Source organism: Malania oleifera, chromosome 3, assembly GCF_029873635.1.
Source record: "Malania oleifera isolate guangnan ecotype guangnan chromosome 3, ASM2987363v1, whole genome shotgun sequence".
Classification (NCBI taxonomy): Eukaryota; Viridiplantae; Streptophyta; class Magnoliopsida; order Santalales; family Ximeniaceae; genus Malania; species Malania oleifera.
In genome coordinates, this window is record NC_080419.1 from 116,394,526 (window position 1) to 116,414,612 (window position 20,087).

At 34.5% G+C, this 20,087-nt stretch overlaps 1 protein-coding gene across 1 annotated transcript; it reads left to right on the top strand.

Moving 5' to 3' along the window:
- The first annotated feature begins 947 nt into the window (after positions 1-947).
- Positions 948-1,862, top strand: LOC131151585 (transcription factor MYB4-like). The gene is made up of 3 exons (XM_058102833.1): positions 948-1,148; positions 1,256-1,385; positions 1,481-1,862. The coding sequence occupies exons 1-3, from the start codon at positions 1,001-1,003 to the stop codon at positions 1,830-1,832; spliced, it is 630 nt and encodes a 209-aa protein (XP_057958816.1). The 5' UTR covers positions 948-1,000; the 3' UTR covers positions 1,833-1,862.
- Positions 1,863-20,087: the final 18,225 nt, after the last annotated feature.

Sequence of the window (20,087 nt, forward strand, 5' to 3'; positions counted from 1 at the left end):
TATTCCTTTGCTAAAACTCTAGTTCTTCTTTCATGTTTAAAATTAATTTTATTATAATTATTTTCTTATTTATCTAGGGCACTCGTGAATTAAGATTTTCAATTGTCTATATAGCTTTGCAATCCTCCAAAAAAAAAAAAAGATTGAGATTAATTTTTATTCACTAGCGGGGAGTTTCTTTTTCCACTTTCTCTTTCCCTTACAATGACAATTAGATCCCTAATTTAAAATTAAGAGCTAACTAATCTAATATGGTTCACCCCTTCACTCCCAAAATAGAAGATGACGATTGAAATATCTATGCCTTTTATAATGGATTTGAGGATTCAAATTTCTCTATTGTGGGTAACAGAAAGAAGAAAGAAAATCAATCTCCAAAGTTTTGCACTTTTTCCTCCTCACATGCTTGCCTATTCCTAGTTTATTAAAGGTCACCATTTTACATAGCACCAATTCCCACACCACAGATAGTATGATCACTTCACACGCATGGGAGCTGAGTTTGTGCAATTATTACTATTCTTCTTTTGAGGTTTTTATGAGTGTAGGCCTCTTATTATCATAAAACTTTCTCATTAGATCACCACAACCATATGTAGTTCCATTGGTAAGGGTAAGGCCGCCTCCTCCTTAGCTCCTCAACTCATGTTCCTCATAATTGGCAAAATAGATGAGTTCATAATCACCACAATAAAGCATTTTTCAATATCTATGCACTCTTCCCCTTTCTAGATCTAATCATTAACAGCACAGGTGCACACTCAGGTGACGATTTCCACATTCCTCATCGCATTTCATTTATAAATTAATATGGTAGGTGCAGTCCATCTCCCCAGTGAAAGGTAGATGGAAGGGACCCATCTCCACATCCTCTGCACCACAACTTATATGTTCCCCATTCTTAACTAACTCTCTCACAGTCTCTGCGAGTGTGTGGGTGTTTTGGGATTCCTTCAGGCTTCAGTGCAGATTGCATACACAAGGAAAAGAGAGAGAGGCAATGGCTTCCATGTCCACCACTCAATGCACGAAGAAACTAAGGAAAGAGGCATATAAGGGAGCATGGACATCTGAGGAAGACCAGAAGTTGGCTCAAGTCATTGAAATCCACGGTCCAATGAGGTGGAAAACAGTTGCAGCCAAAGCAGGTATACCCATTTGATTAAATCATGTCCAATGCACAAATTACTACCTGCATTGTCAAATATATGTTTGTTTTGATCTTAGAATTAACCATGCTGTTCAAATGCTGCAGGTCTGAATAGATGTGGGAAGAGTTGCAGGCTGAGATGGATGAATTACCTAAGACCCAACATCAAAAGAGGCAACATTTCAGAGCAAGAAGAGGACTTGATACTGAGGCTTCATAGGCTTCTTGGAAACAGGTTGACATTTGCATCTCATGATTCTCAAGTGGGGTTTTAGTTTTGGGCTTCTCTGTTCATAGATCGCTTGTTTGATTGGGTTTATGCTTGTTTAGGTGGTCTTTGATTGCTGGTAGACTGCCTGGCCGGACAGATAATGAGATCAAGAACTACTGGAATTCTCATTTGAGCAAGAAAATAAAGCAACAAGAGAAACAATGTAGAGGTTCAACGAATGGTGCTGATGAGTCTCATCAGAAATGCAGTGAAACAACAAAAGCAAGCAGTAGTTCTATTTCAGAGAATAAGGGAAGTGAAGAGGGGACATCTAAAGATAACGACCCAAAATCTAGCCTCGTTGGAGATAATGAACTCTTTGATTGCCCCAGCGAGGGACCTTTGAATTTGGAGTGGATGAGTCAATTCCTTGAGATGGATGAGGGATGGTTTGAATTTGAATTTGAATAAATTAATTAAGTATGAGCTCTCCTCCTTCCATTTCTTCCCCTGAATTTGTGTGTGTGCCTAGTGCATGATGATGAGCAGGCAGTGGTACAGTGATAGATTGTTGAATCAATCTTTTCCTATGTCATGTAAGGGCTTAGTTCTAATAATTTGGTCATTGACTGAGCAGTTGAATCTTTGTTATGATCAAAGAGCCAAGCAGAATGTGGTTCTAATCATGTATGAAGGGCTTATTCAATCTTTCTCTTGGGAGTGGCGCTGAGTTTTGTCCTTCGTGAGCACAGAGTGGGGGATCCCTCTTTAATTAATAAAGGTTTTGAACACCAAAAAGCAGTATCACGAAAGGAAAGGCGACAAACCATGATAATGCCAATAATTTCCATACATGAGAAGCTAGTGCGATTTAAGGGAAAGCCACGACACGTGGGTTTTCTCTGTAAAGTTCTAGCTCCTGCTTTTGTCTCTATGATTTGCAAACCATTCTTAAAATGGTCATTATGAATGAAAAAGTATTAGAGATCACTTGCAAATTCCTTAATGTTAGTGTATTTTAATATTATTATTTTATTAATTATATTGTTAGTGTATTATTATTTTATTAATTATCATGGAAAAAAGTATGATGTGCCTTCGGATTAATTAGGTTATTCATTCATGCATTTTATAAATATATAAGATTAACTATATGAATGTTCCTTAAATCTAAATTTGTATCCATTCAATATGTATACATCTTATTTATTAAGTGTATGAAAAATGAAAGGTCATTTTGTGCCTATAAATAGACCCTTGAGGCATTAGCACAACACATATTCTCTTCATTCTCATCATATCATCCTTCTTTTGAGTATAGAGAGTTTGACAAACAAAGAAAGGAATTTTTTGTGGAGTTTGGACTCCTCTTTTTTTTTTTTGCAGAATTGGAGAGAGTCATACGATTTGTATTTTTATTTGTATTTAAGTTTTATTATTTTTATTTTATTAGATTTACTAACAATTTTAAAGATATTCAATATATGAAGCCTACAATTGAAAAGCCGAGTGAAAATATTGGAGATTTCAACTAGTCTTTTTGGTTTAAAGGAGCACACTTCAAGCGATGGAAAGGTAAGGTACTCTTTTTACCTTAGTCTTCTCAAAGTTGCTTATGTTCTTATCGAAAAGGATCTTAAAAAAAAAAAAAAATCGATACTAAAAAAATGAATGAACGTGAGTTGGTTGATCACCACGAGAAATTGGAACAATACGAAAATGTTGTTCAAATGAATGCATAGCGGAAGCAAATGATCTTAAAATGCAACAAACAACAATGAAATATACAGAAAAAAAAAATCACGTAGAATATATGAAAGCAATGAAACAAAACAAAGACATGAAGAATTACGTGATTTGTCAATGCCTACATCCATGGGAGCAAACAACAGTGATTTTTCACTCTCTTGTACTAGAATATAATAGATAAACAATATAAATTTTTGTGTACAATATCAATGCTTCTCCAATAAGCAAGTATGTACCAATATAATCAATGTACTTCAATATGATCAGAATTATAAGCTCAATGAAGTTTAACATAATAACTCTCAAGATAATGTCAATATAGTAAGTGAGAGATTCTTTTAATATATATATACAAATATGGTTTCAAAGATTTTAAGAACACAGTCAAATATCTCAAAAATAATTTATCAAGTATTAAGTATAAGAGATATTTGGATTTTTAACACAAGCCTAAAAAAGTCTTTCCAAAGAAATCTCTAAATTAAATCACAAGGGAAAACTTTTAGCTTACTCTCAATAAAATCAATATCAATCAAGGAATATCAAATGAGAGTGCAAGCTTATATCAATAGTATGGATGATCTCAAGATACTCTCACCAACAAAATTTTGCAAAAGGAATGGGTAAGAGTGGAATTTGAAAGCTTGAATGAGAAAAATGGCTTAAGAAATTTCAGAGAATTTTTGCTAATCAAAGTGTTAATTTCTTGCTAATGAGGACAAATGAAAGGGTATATATAGTTTTTGCCAAAAAACTAACCGTTGGGGACATCAAGGGTATTTTAGAAATTATTTAATTATGTTTAATAAAAATTAACCCTATTTAACTACGATAAAAATTTGGCCAACCCAAGAGGTTCGGTGACCACATTTATAAGTTCTGTAGAGACTCAAAAAATACAATAATTAAAATGAATAAAGAAAAGAGGAAGAAGGTTTGGGAACAGCCCAAACCGTCGACGGTTTCGTGGGGAGGTAGAAAAACCGTCGGCGATTTTCTTTTACCGTGGGCTAGTTATAAGTAAAACAGTTAAAAGGGGGCAGGTAAAACCCAAACCATCGACGATTTTGTGAGAGAAGCAGAAAACCGTCGACAATTTTCTCGGTAGTGAGGGTTATAAAGAAAAATTCCTGCGAGCTTCAATGAGAAAAATTAAAATTTTCCTCTCTTTCTCTCAAAAACCCAACGGTCCTCCACTCTTCTTCCTTCGATTCTTGCTCCGTTAAGCCCTATTTTGACGATCAAGAACCACCACGAGGTTTGTGGGAAGGTTCTTTGCAACTTCACCAAAGCAAATTTTCAATTTGGGGTTCCGGGACTGTTAGCTTTGGTGTATTCTCAAGAGGGGGGTGTGAATTGGGTATTTAAATATTATCGCCTAAGTCAATTTTTTTAATAGTAGTATTACTCAACCTAGGATCTGTTTATGCAATTATAAACTCAATCATTCACAATAGTAAAATATAAACATTCATGTGCTGGAATTTAAAATTTGAAAATTAAAAGCACGCACAAAAAATGTGAAAACTAAGGTGTAGTCCCAAGAGGGGGGTGAATTAGGTTTTAAAATTTTTCTTTCAAATCTTTTTAGGAATTCTTAACTTGTTGTTGATTTTTCAAACTTTCAGCAAAAACTTTTTTCTTTATATAATTCATAACCTAACTTTTTTTTTTTTTTTCAATAAGAAGGGCAGCACCTCCACCTATTTATTGATAACCCCTCACTTTTGGCGAAAGAATACCGTGGTTACAAGACAATCAATGGGAGATAACGAAAGACAATACGTTAAAAACCTCCTAAAGAACAACACCCACATCCAGCCAAAAATCGAGTTATAAGTCCAAACAAAACAAAACAAAACAGGACCTACAAAACAAACCTCACGCAACAAAACAAAACAAAAGATAAACAACATAAAGTATAAGTTAAAACCAAAAGGAAATTAGCTAAACATACCTCATATAAGCCGTACCCATCTTCTCCAATTTATACAAACCATTGCTAACTCTAGGGAGTTGACTACTATTTGTAAACAAACTATTCCTCCCCATAGCACCTTGTCGAGCCAAGGCATCTGCCACTTTGTTCCCTTCTCTATACCAATGATTTATCGAGAAATCTACTCCCTCCAATAAACCAATAAGCTGCTCCCAAAAATTCACAACCACACAAACATTCAATCATTCAAGTAATCAATCAACCACAATTTGAAAGCAAATAACCAAACAATCATAAAACATTTAATCAAGATATACGTTGCAACTTAATAAAAATTCTCAACTTTTTAACTTTGTGTGCAGCCCTGTTGTTAGTGCAATCCCTTTGATAATGAATTAGATTTCTCAATCAACACAATATTCACACTCTTCCTAAAATTTAGAATTCAAATAAACTCTTAATTAATTTATCTTTGGGATGTTAACCAAGTAACGTACTCTCGTATGGTTTCCGCAAGATATGGTTAACCAACGTACTCCCTTTCGGTTTCAGCAACCCAAATCAAAAGTAGACTTTAAGTTTACTTTATTTCTAAATATACGTAGTATAAATGATTACCAATTAAACCATCCACACAATTCAAATGTGCTAAAAATAAAGAGTAAGGGAAAGAGTGAGACCGCGATTTTTACGAGGTTCGGCTTATACCCAACCTACGTCCTCGCCTTTGGCAAACCACCAAAGGATTCACTAAAATTAGTTACTTTCTCGGGCGGAACAACACCGTTTACACACTCCTTCAGTAGGCTAGAGCCCGCCTCTCCCAACGATGTACCCTCATTCGGTCACTCCTTCAATTAGGCTAGAGTCCGCCTCTCCAAACGATATACCCTCGTTCGGTCCAATGATTCAACACTTGAACCGTCAATCAATCTGCTAAAGAGATTTGAAACAAGATATACAAAAATTGCTCCTAAAATAGCTTATTAGTACAGATCAAAAACTATATACTTCAATAAAATTCATAATATGAAATTCAGATTGTAGCTCCAGAAATTTTTCACCATATGATTCTTTCAATTGATGAAAGAATTATTAATTGTAGCACAATATCAGTGAGAAAACCAGCAAAACTTCAATAAACTTCGTGCAAGTTGTGAGCAATAAAGAGCTTTGAGAATTTCAGAATGCTTGAGAGAGATTTTGAATGCTGAATTGAATTCTTGGTGTGAAATCAATTTAACTTCGGTGTATTTATAGATGCAGAAGAGTCTCTAACTTGTTCCCCAAGTTTACTTGGAGTAGGGTCCAAGATTTAAATAAGTTTGAGCCCCAAGCAATTTAAATTTTCAAAATATGTCCGTTGTGTTTTTAAATTTTTTCGCATGACAATTGACTGTGAGAACTCTGGCAGTCGACTGTCAATGTATTTCACGTTTAAAATGCACAACTAGTAAGGTGGCAGTCACCTGTCAACAAGTAGTCAGGCGCTTGTCACTGAACAACTTGGTATTTTAAAACGATCATAAGGGTGACAGACGACTGGAAAAACACACGCAGTCATCTCAATTTACACTGACAATCGCTTATCAATACTAGACAGTTGACTATCATGCTTCTATTTGCTTACTTAAGGTTCTTTATTATGGCAGTTGACTGTCCATTGGTAGTTAGTTGTCTGTCAACTAGTTTGTTTCTTATGTTAAAACATTTTTTTATTTCTCTTTTCTTTTCTTATTTAATCTTGGAATATCAAGTAGTTTTTCTTTGAAAAATAAGTTCCCAAGACTTAAAACTAAGGTCTCTAAGTCTCGTTTTCCTAATGAGCTTCAAAATGAAAAATCATACTTGAATAATACTTGAAGTATTTACAAAGCTTGTTCTAAAAACTAATTTGACTCTTCTCTGCTTTGAGTTCTTTTTGTCGCTGATCTTTGATCTTTCAAACTTCTTTGAGCCTTCATTATGGATCATTTATTTGATATAGGGTATTCCATGTTCCTTGATCAATGTGAGCTTTCAAGATATGTCATTTGAAGTCTAAGCTTCATTTGATTTGAATTTTGACATGAGCTTTCAGAATTGTCCCATTTTCCATCTGAAATCTTCTTTGCCTTCATTTACTAAAATATCACCACTTTGAAGCAAATTAGATAGCCTTACTTTGTTATCATCAAAATCAAGAGTTGTAAGTCTAGCTAGGCCAACAATCTCCCCTTTTTTATGATGACAACTAAGGAGCAAAGATACAAAAATACTCCCCCTTTCGATAAGCATAAATCTTCAAAGTTAATGTAAAATTAGTATCGCATTAAGGCACAAGTTTAGAAGGCATAATTTCATATACTTCATATTTAACATAGAAACATTAATAGAGAAAGATAGTTCAACAAAATATAAACATACTACTTTGCGCACACACATTCTCCCCCTTTTGACATCAACAAAAAGACATAATACAACCATAAGCGGAACATGTGTAGCATGTTTTAATAGTCATGTATATGAGTTGTAACATCTTTACTAACAACTTTTTTCTCCCTTTGACAATATTCAAGATACCAATTGTTGATTTTATGATACCAATTTAAAATTTAATTCATGATATCAATTTAAAATTTTAGTAATTCATGATACCAATTAATTAATAGGGAAACAATTATAATATGAGCAATAAGTCATAATACTCCCCCTAAATTCAATACATTCAGTTTTGTTATCAATATCTTTCTTGCCATCAACCTTCTTTTGTGATTTCTCTAATTTTTGAGATAGTTTTCTGATTTTATCCTCTAATTCAGAAATATATATATATATATATATATGTCTTTCTTATATTCCGTGGAGGATAGGGATCGAAGGTCTTTTATTATCTTTTCATTTTTATTTTCTAATTTCTTGATTTTCAAGTATTTTTCTTTTTCAGCAAGATTTTTAAATTCTAATTCTTTTATTGTAGCTTCATACTTATTTTCTATTTTCTTGAATCTTGAATTTTTATCATTTTCAGCAATCTTACTTGATTCTAGCTCTTTCATTATTCCATCGATCTTGTTTTTCAATGATATATTTTGTTTAGTTACTTTGATTAGCATCTTATGAACTTTGAATAAATCATTTTGTAATTCATCATAAGATGGTATACACTCATCATTGGATTCATTTGAAGAATCACTATAAGAATTAGTTAAGGATTTGGACGAGGAGCTTTCCTCATTGTCCCAAGCCATAAAGCAAGTATAAGCAACCTCTTGGTCACTTGATTTATATTCTGAACTACTTGTACTATCCCAAGTAGTGGCTTTCATGGCCTTTTTGTTTTTCTTCTTAGACTCTTTCTTTAGTAATGAACATTCCGATTTTATATGTCCAACCTTGTTACAATTATAACATGTAGGAGTTTTATTTTTGGATTTCTTTTTGCTAATTTCTTCTTCTTCTAATTTGAAATCCTGGTTTCTTCTTTTGAATTTATTTTTCCTTCTAAGGATTTTTGCAAGTTTCTTAGATATGAAGGCTAGTTCATCTTCATCCATTTCTTCTTCACTACTAGAGTTTCTTTTGAGATTTTGAAGGCTATTGATTCTTGGGCTTTGATTTTTCCACTCCTTTCATTCATTGTCATTTCATATGTGAAGAGAGAACTTATAAGTTCATCTAAAGAAGTGGTTTTAAGGTTCCTACCTTCCGTTATTGCAGTGGCTTTTGGATCTCATATAGGTGGCAGCCCACTAAGAATTTTTCTTATCATCTCATAGGTAGTGTAGGTTTTTCCTAAGGCATTTAGGGAATTTATTATGTGAGTGAACCTAGTGTACATGCTAGTTATAGATTCATCTGCGTTCATCTTAAAGGCTTCATATTCGCTTGTAAGCATATCAATCATATTATCCCTAACATCTATAGTGCCTTTGTAAGTGACTTCTAGCTTGTCCTATATTTCCTTAGCCGATTTGCAAGTCATTACTCTATTAAATTCATTAGCATCTAAAGTACAATATAAAGCATTCATAGCACTAGAATTAACTTATAACATCTTATGATCTAAGTCTGTCATATCATTTTTCTCCTTAGGAATTTGTTTTCCATCTACTAGTTTAAAGGGAATTAGGTCACCATCTATGACAACCTCCCAAGCTTTCTAATTCATAGTTTGAAGATATATTCTCATACGCTGTTTCCAAAAAGTATAGTTCAAACCACAAAAGATTGGTGGACGGGTTGAGTATTGGCCCTCTTCGAAGTGAGTTACTCCTATATGTGCCATTAGATCTTTTTATAGCTACTAATTTAGATTTTCTATAACCCTGCTCTAATACCAATTGGGTTTTAAAAATTTTATTTAAAATATTTTTAGGAATTCTTAACTTGTTGATTCTTCAAACTTTCAGCAAAAACTTATTTCTTCATTTAATTTACAACCACACAAACATTCAATCATTCAAGTAATCAATCAACCACAATTTGAAAGCAAACACCCAAACAATCATAAAACATTTAATCAAGATATACGTTGCAACTTAATAAAAATTCTCAACTTTTTAACTTTGAGTGTAGCCCTATTGTTAGTGCAATCCCTTCGATAATGAATTAGCTTTCTCAATCAACACAATATTCACACTCTTCCTAAAATTCAAAATTCAAATAAACTCTTACTTAATTTACCTTTTGAGTGTTAACCAAGTAACGTACTCCCGTATGGTTTCCGCAAGATATGGTTAACCAACGTACTCCCTTTCGGTTTCCGCAACCCAAATCAAAATTAGACTTTAAGTTTACTTGATTTCCAAATATACGTAGTATAAATGATTAACAATTAAACCATCCACAGAATTCAAATGTGTTGAAAATAAAGAGAAAGGGAAAGAGAAAGTGAGAATCGGGATTTTTATGAGGTTTGGCTTATACACGGCCTACATCCTCACCTTTGGCAAACCACCAAAAGATTCACTAAAATCAGTTCCTTTGTCAAGCGGAACAATACCGTTTACACACTCCTTTAGTAGTCTAGAGCCCGCCTCTCCAAATGATGTACCCTCGTTCAGTCACTCCTTCAATTAGGCTAGAGCCCTCCTCTCCAAACGATATACCCTCGTTCGATCCAACGATTCAACACTTGAATTGTCAATCAATTTGCTAAAGAGATTTGAAACAAGATGTACAAAAATTGCTCATAAAAGAGCTTATTAGTACAAATAAAAAACTATATACTTCAATAAAATTCACAATAGGAAATTCAGATTGAAACTCTAGAAATTTTTCACCGTATGATTCTTTCAATTGATCAAAGAATTAGTAATTGTAGCACAATATCATTAAGAAAACCAGTAAAACTTTACTAAACTTCGTGCAAGTTGTGAGCAATAGAGAGCTTTGAGAATTTCAGAATGCTTGAGAGAGATTTTGAATGCTAAATTGAATTCTTGGGGTGAAATCAATTTAACTTGAGTGTATTTATAGATGTAGAAGAGTCTCTAACTTGTTCCCCAAGTTTACTTGGAGTAGGGTCCAAGATTTAACTAAGTTTGAGCCCCAAGCAATTTAAAATTTCAAAATATGTCCATTGTGTTTTTAAATTTTTTCATGTGACAGTTGAGTGTGAGAACTCTAGTAGCGGCTGTCAATGTATTTCACGTTTAAAATGCACAACCAGTAAGGTGGCAGTTGCCTGTCAACAAGCAGCCAGGTGCCGGTCACTGAACAACTTGGTTTTTTAAAATGATCAGAAGGGTGACAGACGACTGCTACTGTGTGGAGGTTTGGTGATGGGCTTTTCTGCTGGTGCTGTGGTGGAAGGCTGGCCGTGCAGAGGGCCTCTCGGGTGGAAGAGTGTTGGTGTCTACTGCAACAAGGGTGGCATGCTGGTGCTTGGGTTCACGTTATTCCCTGGACTAGCCTACTATGTGGAGCTGCTCGGGAGGGCTGGTGGAGCTGCTGGGCAAAGGGAGTTGCTGGTGCTCGTGTTCATGTAAGTGCTGAATTGGTGCTCGATGCTGTGGTGGCTCGGGTTGCTACTAATCTTCACGGGATACAGCTGGAGTTATGGGCAGTGCTGCTGTGCTGAGCTTGGATTAGAGGGAGGAAGGAAGTAGAGAAGGAGACAGAGAGAATAGGGAGAGAAGAAGAAAAAAAATAGAGAAGAAGAGAGTTGAGAGTTAAGAGAGAAAACTGAAAAATAGAAAAGTAGACAAAGAGAGGGAAAGGGTGAAGGAGCAAGGAAAGGAGGTGCGGGCACTGCCCAACTGTCCCAGAAGAAGAGAAGAAAAGAAATATTTAAAAGGGAGGGAAATAAGATTGCCCTAGAGAGACCCATCTGCATGACCTGACCCGGCCATACATGGCCAGGTCACATCAACATAATTTTATTTTTTTTCTTTCTTTTTTTTTTAAAAAATTTTTGTCCTCCATGATCATGACCACGTTTGACCTTCCTGGGGCCTGTTTCGCTCAAAACTCAAAACACGAAAGTTGTATATAATCCTTTCCTTTTTCTCTAAAAATTTGAATTGTCTTAATCGGAGTTTGGATGGGAAAGTTATGAGTGAATTACGAACTAGTGCCAGTTTTGGCTCCCAGGAGTTTTTCTGCAATAAACAATTACCAGAAATTCATAAATTTTTCAATAAAACTCAAAAATGATAAATAGGGCACTTTGTTAAAATATTGAACATAATTAGACATTTAATTAAAAATAGAAGCCATAATGTCTAAATTAAGATGCCTAATTACATAGCTTTAGTGCGTAATCATCGTCTCAATTTACACTGACAGTCACCTGTCAACACTAGACAGTTGTCTGTCATGCTTTTGGTTGCTTACTTAAGGTTCTTTATTATGGTAGTTGACTTTCCATTGGCAGTTAGTCGTCGGTCAACTAGTTTGTTTCTTGTGTTAAAACATTTTTGATTTCTCTCTTCTTTGCTTATTTAATCTTGGAATATCAATTAGTTTTTCTTTAAAAAATAAGTTCCAAGAATTAAAACTAAGGTCTCTAAGTTTCGTTTGCCTAATGAGCTTCAAAATGAAAAATCATACTTGAATAATACTTGAAGTACTTACAAAGCTTGTTCTAAAAACTAATTTGACTCTTCTTTGCTTTGAGATCTTTTTGTCGCTGATCTTTGATCTTTCAAATAGCTTTGAGCTTTCATTATGGATCATTTATTTGATATAGGGCCTTCCATGTTCCTTGATCCTTGTGAGCTTTCAAGATACGCCATTTGAAGTCTAAGCTTCATTTGATCTGAATTTTGACATGAGCTTTCGGAATCATCCCTTTTTCCATCTGAAATCTTCTTTGCCTTCATTTACTAAAATATCACCACTTTGAAGCAAATTAGATAGCCTTACTTTGTTATCATCAAAATCAAGAGTCGTAAGCCTAGCTAGGCCAACAAAATGTTATTGGCATTCGGCCAACTATGCCTACATCCCCACCTCTAGCTCGTAAGCCTGAGAATTCCACTAAAACTCACTTAACGGGTAGAGCGGCATCGGTTACAACCACATCAATTCAAAGGACTGTCCTCAACCAACATGCCTTATCAGGATGGCGTACCTAACTTTCCTAACCGGGTGTAATCCAGTCCGAGACTATTCTACAGGGCTAGTCTCCCTCTTTAGGCCGATGCTTGGAGTACAAAAAATTTGTATAAAATTTTGCGTACACGAAAATATACTTCTTATACTAAGCAGATATGTACTACAATATGCACAAGTAATAATCAATCCACACCAAACATATAAGAACTGTAAGCTCAATGGTGTATATGTGCAATCTACACTCAATATAATGATTATACTCAGTCAAGTACAAGAGTGTTTAAACAAGCTAATCTTTGAAAATAAAGTATATGAAATCTCAATTTCAGATTAGTGTTTCAAAGATGCTTGCAGTATTATTCAAAGAAACTCAAAAAATATTTTCTCAAATTGTATCAAGTACAAGAGTTGTTTGAAAATAAGCTTTGTAAAATATTTTGCACACAAAAATAATCACTTAAGGAATCTTGCAATGACAATGCAAAGATCCTCAAGCTAAAGAGTTTTCGCACAAGATTTATCAAGTTAAATCCGTGGGAAGAACCCTAACCAAACTCTTAACAAAAATCAAAAAATACAAATATTAATAAGAGTATAGGGCTATTTAGGATAAAGCACTAATAATCTAAACACTCTCTCTAGGCTTAGATGATCAAAGAAAACGAAGTAGAGGAGTGTTTGGGATAGTATTTGGCAAAATAGGCTTTTTAAATTTGAGAGGATATTTCATTAATGATCTTGCTAATCTCCCACTAATTTTCACAAAAGAGCCCTTATATATAGAAGTTGGGCAAATTATGACCATTTAGGACATGTAGGGTATTATTAGGATTATTTTAAAATATTTAAGCATAATTAACCCTGTTTAAAAAATTTAACCGCGATAATAATGTCCAACCCGAGAGCACCAGTCGATCGGACGCGAGGTTCGGTTGACCAAGTGACAAAGTTCAATCGACCAAGGAAAAAATGAACTAAGAGTTCGGTCGACCGTACTTAAGATTTTTAAAGCAATTTTTCATTCTAGCGCGGTTCAGTTGACCGTGTGGATTTATACTGAGTGGTTCGGTCAACCAGGCGGTTGGCCAAATCCACGTGGGGACTTGGTCGACCAAGTGATTGGCTTAAGCATTAAGTGCGGTTACCGTATGGTCAAACAGTTGACTTGGAGGGACTTCGATCGACCGGGTGACTTAAACTAGGTAGGGTTCAGTTGACTTTACTTGTGGTCAAAATCGTTGACCTAGGTCGGTTTAGTCGACCATGAGAAATTATGCTTTTAAGTTCGGTCGACCGAACATGTATTTTCACACATTTCAGTTCTAAGTCCCTTATACCTTAACCCTTTTCATATGAGCATATATATTTAAGCATGCATGTGGATCTTAGGGTCATTCTAGGTCTTTTTTAGGACATCAAAAAAATCTAACGTTGGTCAACCGAAGTCCGAGGTCATTTGATTTTCAAGTGATGTGTAGGGACCTAGAGTCGTTCTAAGGTCTTTAAGCTTTGTAGTTCCTACATGCATGATATGCATTAAATATTACAGACCTTTTTCCAATTTACTATTATAGGCTTGAATTGAATGATAATATAAATTATAATATCAACTAATCTTCAGGGTCTTCAGGCTTCAAGCTTTCACGTGTTATCAAAGATGAACTTGCCAATAAGAACCTGCACACAAACTTGAAAGCCATCAAATAAAAAAAGTATTTGTCATTATCAAAACTGAGAATGACCTATAGCGTCAACAGAACCACTCTAAAATTAGGGTGAGTGAGATGATTTGGAGTTTTATTGTTAATTTGGAGTATATAAGGCCTAGGAAAATACTGAATGATAAATATATTGGGGGTTGAGTTGATTAAATTTGGGGAAATGTGAATTTTAAGGTTTTGAGTTTCAAAAGTCGTGGGGCATGAATTTAGGGTTTCAACAGGCTTATCAGGAAACAGATAAGAGAAATATGTTATGCCAAATAAATTAGAGATTTTTACCAATATAATATAGTAATGATTATGGGTTTCCAAAGTAAGATTTTGAATAATTTGGAGTAAGAAATTTTACAATTTTATAGAGTATGTTTAATGAGTTTTAATTATTGTGTAGCATGAAAATATTGGTATAGTATAGAATTCTACACAGCTTTTACAGAACTACGATTATATATTTTTTACAGAATCATGAAACACAGATTATGCAGTTTTGTTTGTAGAATTATAATATTCAATTTCACAGTACCATGATATTCAGATTTCATAACCATAACGTACAGATATTACAGTTATTACAGATCAATTTATTACAGTGTTATAGTTAACACAGTTTATTACATAATCATGGTAAAATAGTTATATATAATACTGTTTTATATATATATAATAGTATTATATAGTATCAGACCCTGATGGACTAGATGAGATATAGAGCACGGTACCATAACTATTATAATTCAGAGTGCAACCACACATCTCAAATAGAGTGGATTTTTTAGTAGTCGTTTGTGCCTTGGGAGAAACGAAGACTCCCTCGTAGTCCAAGTTGAGGCGGCCAATCTAACGATAGAGGTTTTCAGTTGACTTATCCTAGTAGGCCAACTAGTGTTAAGTACAGCCCACGGGCCGCACAACCCTATCATAAGGGGTTAAATCATGACATACAGTTATCCATCTAGGGAAATTTTCACAGATATATACATGTATATAGATTTTCATAAAACAGAAAGTATATATATATAGTAGCTAAAAGTATGATTAAGTAGAAAGTTAGTAAATACATGTACTTTAAGTGACATAAGTGTAAGTTATGATGTATTTTATCTTTATATGTTATCTCAGTTATACCTTGATTAATAAATATATATTGTTCACATAAACTCATTTGTCACACACTGGTAATAACATATTTCATCGTATCGAGAGTTGTCTCATCCCAATATTAATAAACATTTCAGGTGATCCAATTATATGAGCAAATCAGGCTCGGAGATAGAGGAGACCTTTGTATTGCCCTATCTGTGGGGTAAGTGATTTTGGGAGATGTATTTTTGAGTAGTTCCTAGGGGGTGCCGTGGATGATTTTGGAGAGATGTGTAAGTATGTTTGGGAAACTACCGAAACTCTGGTATTGTAATTATGGTGATGTAATTTATGTTTTCCGTTCCATAGGTGTTTTTGTTTCTATAGACATTATAGTTGATTTTATAAGGGGTATTAGAGTAATACAATTTTACAGTATATATATATATATATATATATATATATATATATATATATATAATGGAATGAATTTTTGGGTATTTACAAGTTCGTTCAGCCGTGGCAATTTTAAAATACAGGTTTGGTCGACCATCTCAGGGCGATTTTTGAACCCTTTGTGGGTTCGGTCGACCAAGACAAAGGTCGGTCGACTACTTTTCTAGGTTCGGTCGACACAAGCTAATTTGAACTGCACATTTAGTCGACCAAGTTGTTAGGGGGTTAGACACTTTATGGTTCGATCGACCTAAGATGAATGTTCAAAATAGAATAGTCGACAGAGCAAAGTCAACATGTTGACTTCTAACCAATTCGGTCAACCAAGACATTTATAATGCCGATGGTTCGATCAATCGACGTTTAGTCAACATTTTGACTTTTTAGCTAATAGAGTATTCGGTCGACTAAGCTGAATATAACTAAAGGGGTTTAGTCAACCGAGGCTATTCAAAAACATAATTTTGACCCTAATTATGACCCTAAGTTTTATCCCTATTTGTGTAAATGTTACATTTTAGCTTTAAGTGATTTTTCATTATGTGCATTGGGTCCTAAGGTCAATCTATGGTCATTGAGCTTATTCAACCAATCATGCATGCGATACATTAATTATTACAGACCATATTACGGACCCAAATAAATTTAAACAGTAAATGCAATTGAAAATTATTTGGTCTTCGTTTCCTTAGCTTCTCCAAACACCGCCATATGATGTGAGCATTGAGTTCTTTCTGGCCTTGTTTCAATATTTGCCATTTTGTGCTAAGAATGGTCCCGTACATAAACTCAAGGCATAAGTAAGATACAAAGATATTTGTCATTATCAAAACGGGATATGACCTATAAGGTCAACGGATGTTCCTTTTAGACACCTTAATGAACCTCTTATGTAGTGAAAATAATTAAAATTGTATTTCATTATAGGATGGCATGCTTTCAGATGAATCATTACATGATTTATCACTAGATTCTACCATTGAATTTGAGTAGGAGTTTACCTCATCATCTCTCGCCATGAAGTATAAGTTGGTCACTTCTTGTTCACTTGATTCTGTTCAAGCTGCTTGAGTTGGACGTGTAGAGACCCAGAAAAATAATAACAATGAAAATAATAAATGAAAATGGAAAAGAAAAGAAAGAGAAAGGAAAAGAAGCAAGAAGAAATTTGAAAAGGGGCATCAACAGGGACTTGTCGACAAACGCCCTACGCTCGTAGATGAGGAAATGCTGAGAGCAAGAATTTCAGACCATTAAGTGTTCATCAATGAACCCATTGTCTTCATCGACGAGCACCCTTCTTTGACTCGTCTATGAGTACACGTGTCTCGTAGATGAGGACACGTGGAGAGATGTCTATATAAAGGCTCAAATTAGATTTCAATGAAAAAATATATTTTCTCTTCCCTCTCCTTCTCTAGGTTACGACTCCTCCCCCTTATCTCTTTGATTTCGGCTCCGTTTTTAGCCCGTTTCAATGATCAGGAATCACCACGATGATCTACAGGTGATTCTCTACAAGTTGATCGGAGCGGATTGTTGATTTGGAGTCCTTGAGTACCACCACAAAATCAAGGTAAGTGAGTTATTTTAGGATTTAAATGATTATTTGGGATATGTAGACCCAAGAAATGTGTTAGATGATAAATATACTAGGGTTGAGTTCATTGAAGTGGGGATAATATGACTTGAGGGTTTGGAGTTCTGAATGCCGCGGGCGTGGTTTAGGGTTTTCAATAAGCTTACTAGGAAGTGAGTAAGGGGATAGATGAAGTCAGGTATTTTCAGTAAATTAATCATTGAATATATAGTATTTGATTTAGAAAGGTATATATATATATATATATAAATTAGTATGGTTTTTGGGAATACTGATGTTGAATTAAGGAAACTTTGAAAACAGATTTAATATTATTTTTTCAGCAAAATAAGTTTTCCCAGGCTAGATAATTTATTACAGAGTAGTACTCACTTATGTATTGCATGAGTATAAATTTTACTATAAATAATGGTATGTCAGAATATTTTATGAATTCACAGTACAAGCATGATTTGATGACAGTTTTTAAAAAAACTATAAACAGTACAGAAATTATATTTTTAGTATATTATGATATTCAGTCGGCACAGATGTCGTGATATTCATCCGGCACATATGTCGAGATATTCAGCAGGCGCAAATGCCGCGATATTCAGTCGGTGTAGATGTTGTGACTAGATATATTTATAACAGATATTTAGAATATTATTATTATGATAAATTTTACACAAAATCATGAAACAGTATTATTACAGTTATTAATGAAATATACTATACTATAGCAGAACCCTAATGGACTGAGTATGTTATGAGCATGGTACCATAGCTAGCTAGCCAGATCAGACAGTGTAACCCATATGTGCCAACTCGAGAAGTGTTGCGGAGAGTAGGATGGGCGGACCAGGTTGGTGTTGGCCGACAGTGCAACCACACTATTCAGAAAGTGTTGGGTCGAAGGCCGATTAGCCCTGAAGTGTTGCGGATAGGAGGATACCCACTATGTGCCGACCTGAGAAGTGTTGCAGAGAGTAGAATGGGCGAACCAGTTTGGATGGGCAATCATGCGTAGTTATGTCATGTTTGACTTAGCCTGGTAGGCCAGCCATGGTTAAGTCCAGCCTTCGAGCCGCATAACCCAATAAGTCTTCCATTCAGGGTATGATTTCAGTAATATACAGATATAGCAAGTGATTTATATGTATGTAGAAATTTAGTATGATACATTATGTTATGTTGATTTTCGATTTATTCAGATTTATACAGAACAGTTTTACCTGACTTGTCAAATACAGTTAAACTATGTACAGATTTTCCTTACTTATCAGATACAGTTTATCACAAACAATATATTAGTCTATCTCCCTTACTGAGAGGTGTCTCGCCCTAGAAATACAAATATTACAGGAAACCTAGATAGACAAGCAAACCAAGGTATGAGATAGAGGAGGCTAATAGTGCTACCCTGGCTGAAGGGTAAGTAGTTGGGTTGAAATCAGGATGGATTTTTTGGGGTATGACCCTAGGGTATTTATGGTTCTTTTTGGGATGTATATGTGTATTTTGGTTACAATAAAACTCTGGAATTGTATATAAGGTTAAGTATATAATTGTTTCCGTTGCATAGTTGTCATGTATGTATAAACAAGTTAATCCCCGGTACCCCTTAGGGTTCAGGTTGACTTTAATTATGTTTTATCATATCAGAGTTCTATTAGAATTATTATGTGGAAAAAAATATAGCAGAATTTTCGGGGCATTACAGGAGGCATCCTAAGTAGTGGCTTTTCTTTAGCTTTGGGCAATCAGGTTTTATGTGACCTAACTTTTTAAAATTATAGCAAGTTGGGCGTTCTACATTTGTTTCTTTCTTACTTGATCCACCTTTGTCCATTTTTGGTCCTTTGAATTTTCTAGCAAATCTTTTGTTCTTCTTAAAGAATTTACCTAGTCGTCTAGTAAACAATGCAGGTCATCATCATCCATCTCTTTATCTTCTTCGTCAATAGAGCTTTCTATTGAAGCTTTAAGTGCTATGGATTTCATTTCTTTTTTTTTTTTTTTTGCTAACTTCAGTGGTCCTTTCATTTATCACCATCTCATATATGAGAAGCAACCCTATGAGTTCATCTAGGGAAATGTTCTTTAAATTTCTGGCCTTAGGTTTCCAAATAAGAGGAAGTCCTCTAGGGATTTTTCTAATCATTTCATATGTAGAATAGTTCTTCCCAAGTGCATTTAGGGAGTTAATTATATGATTAAACCTAGTGTACATACTAGTTATAAATTCCTTTGAATTCATCCTAAAGGCCTTATACTTGCCAGTAAGCATGTCAATTCTACTGTCCCTAACATCAACAGTTCCCTCATAGGTTACTTCAATTTTATCCCAAATTTCTTTTGCAGATTTACATCCCATTATCATGTTGAATTCATTGGCGTTTAAAGCACAATATAAGGCATTCATTGCACTAGAATTTATTTGCAGCAGTTTCATATCAATGTCATTCAATTCAATTTCCTATTTAGAGATTTCCTTGTTATCTACATTCTTAGTAAGAACATAGTTACCTTGGGTTACTACTTTCTAGACTTTCCAATTTGTGGTTTGCAGAAAGATTCTCATGCGTTGTTTCCAAAAGGTATAGTTTACACCGCAAAAAATAGGAGGTCTAGATAAGTATTGCCCTTCACCAAAAGGA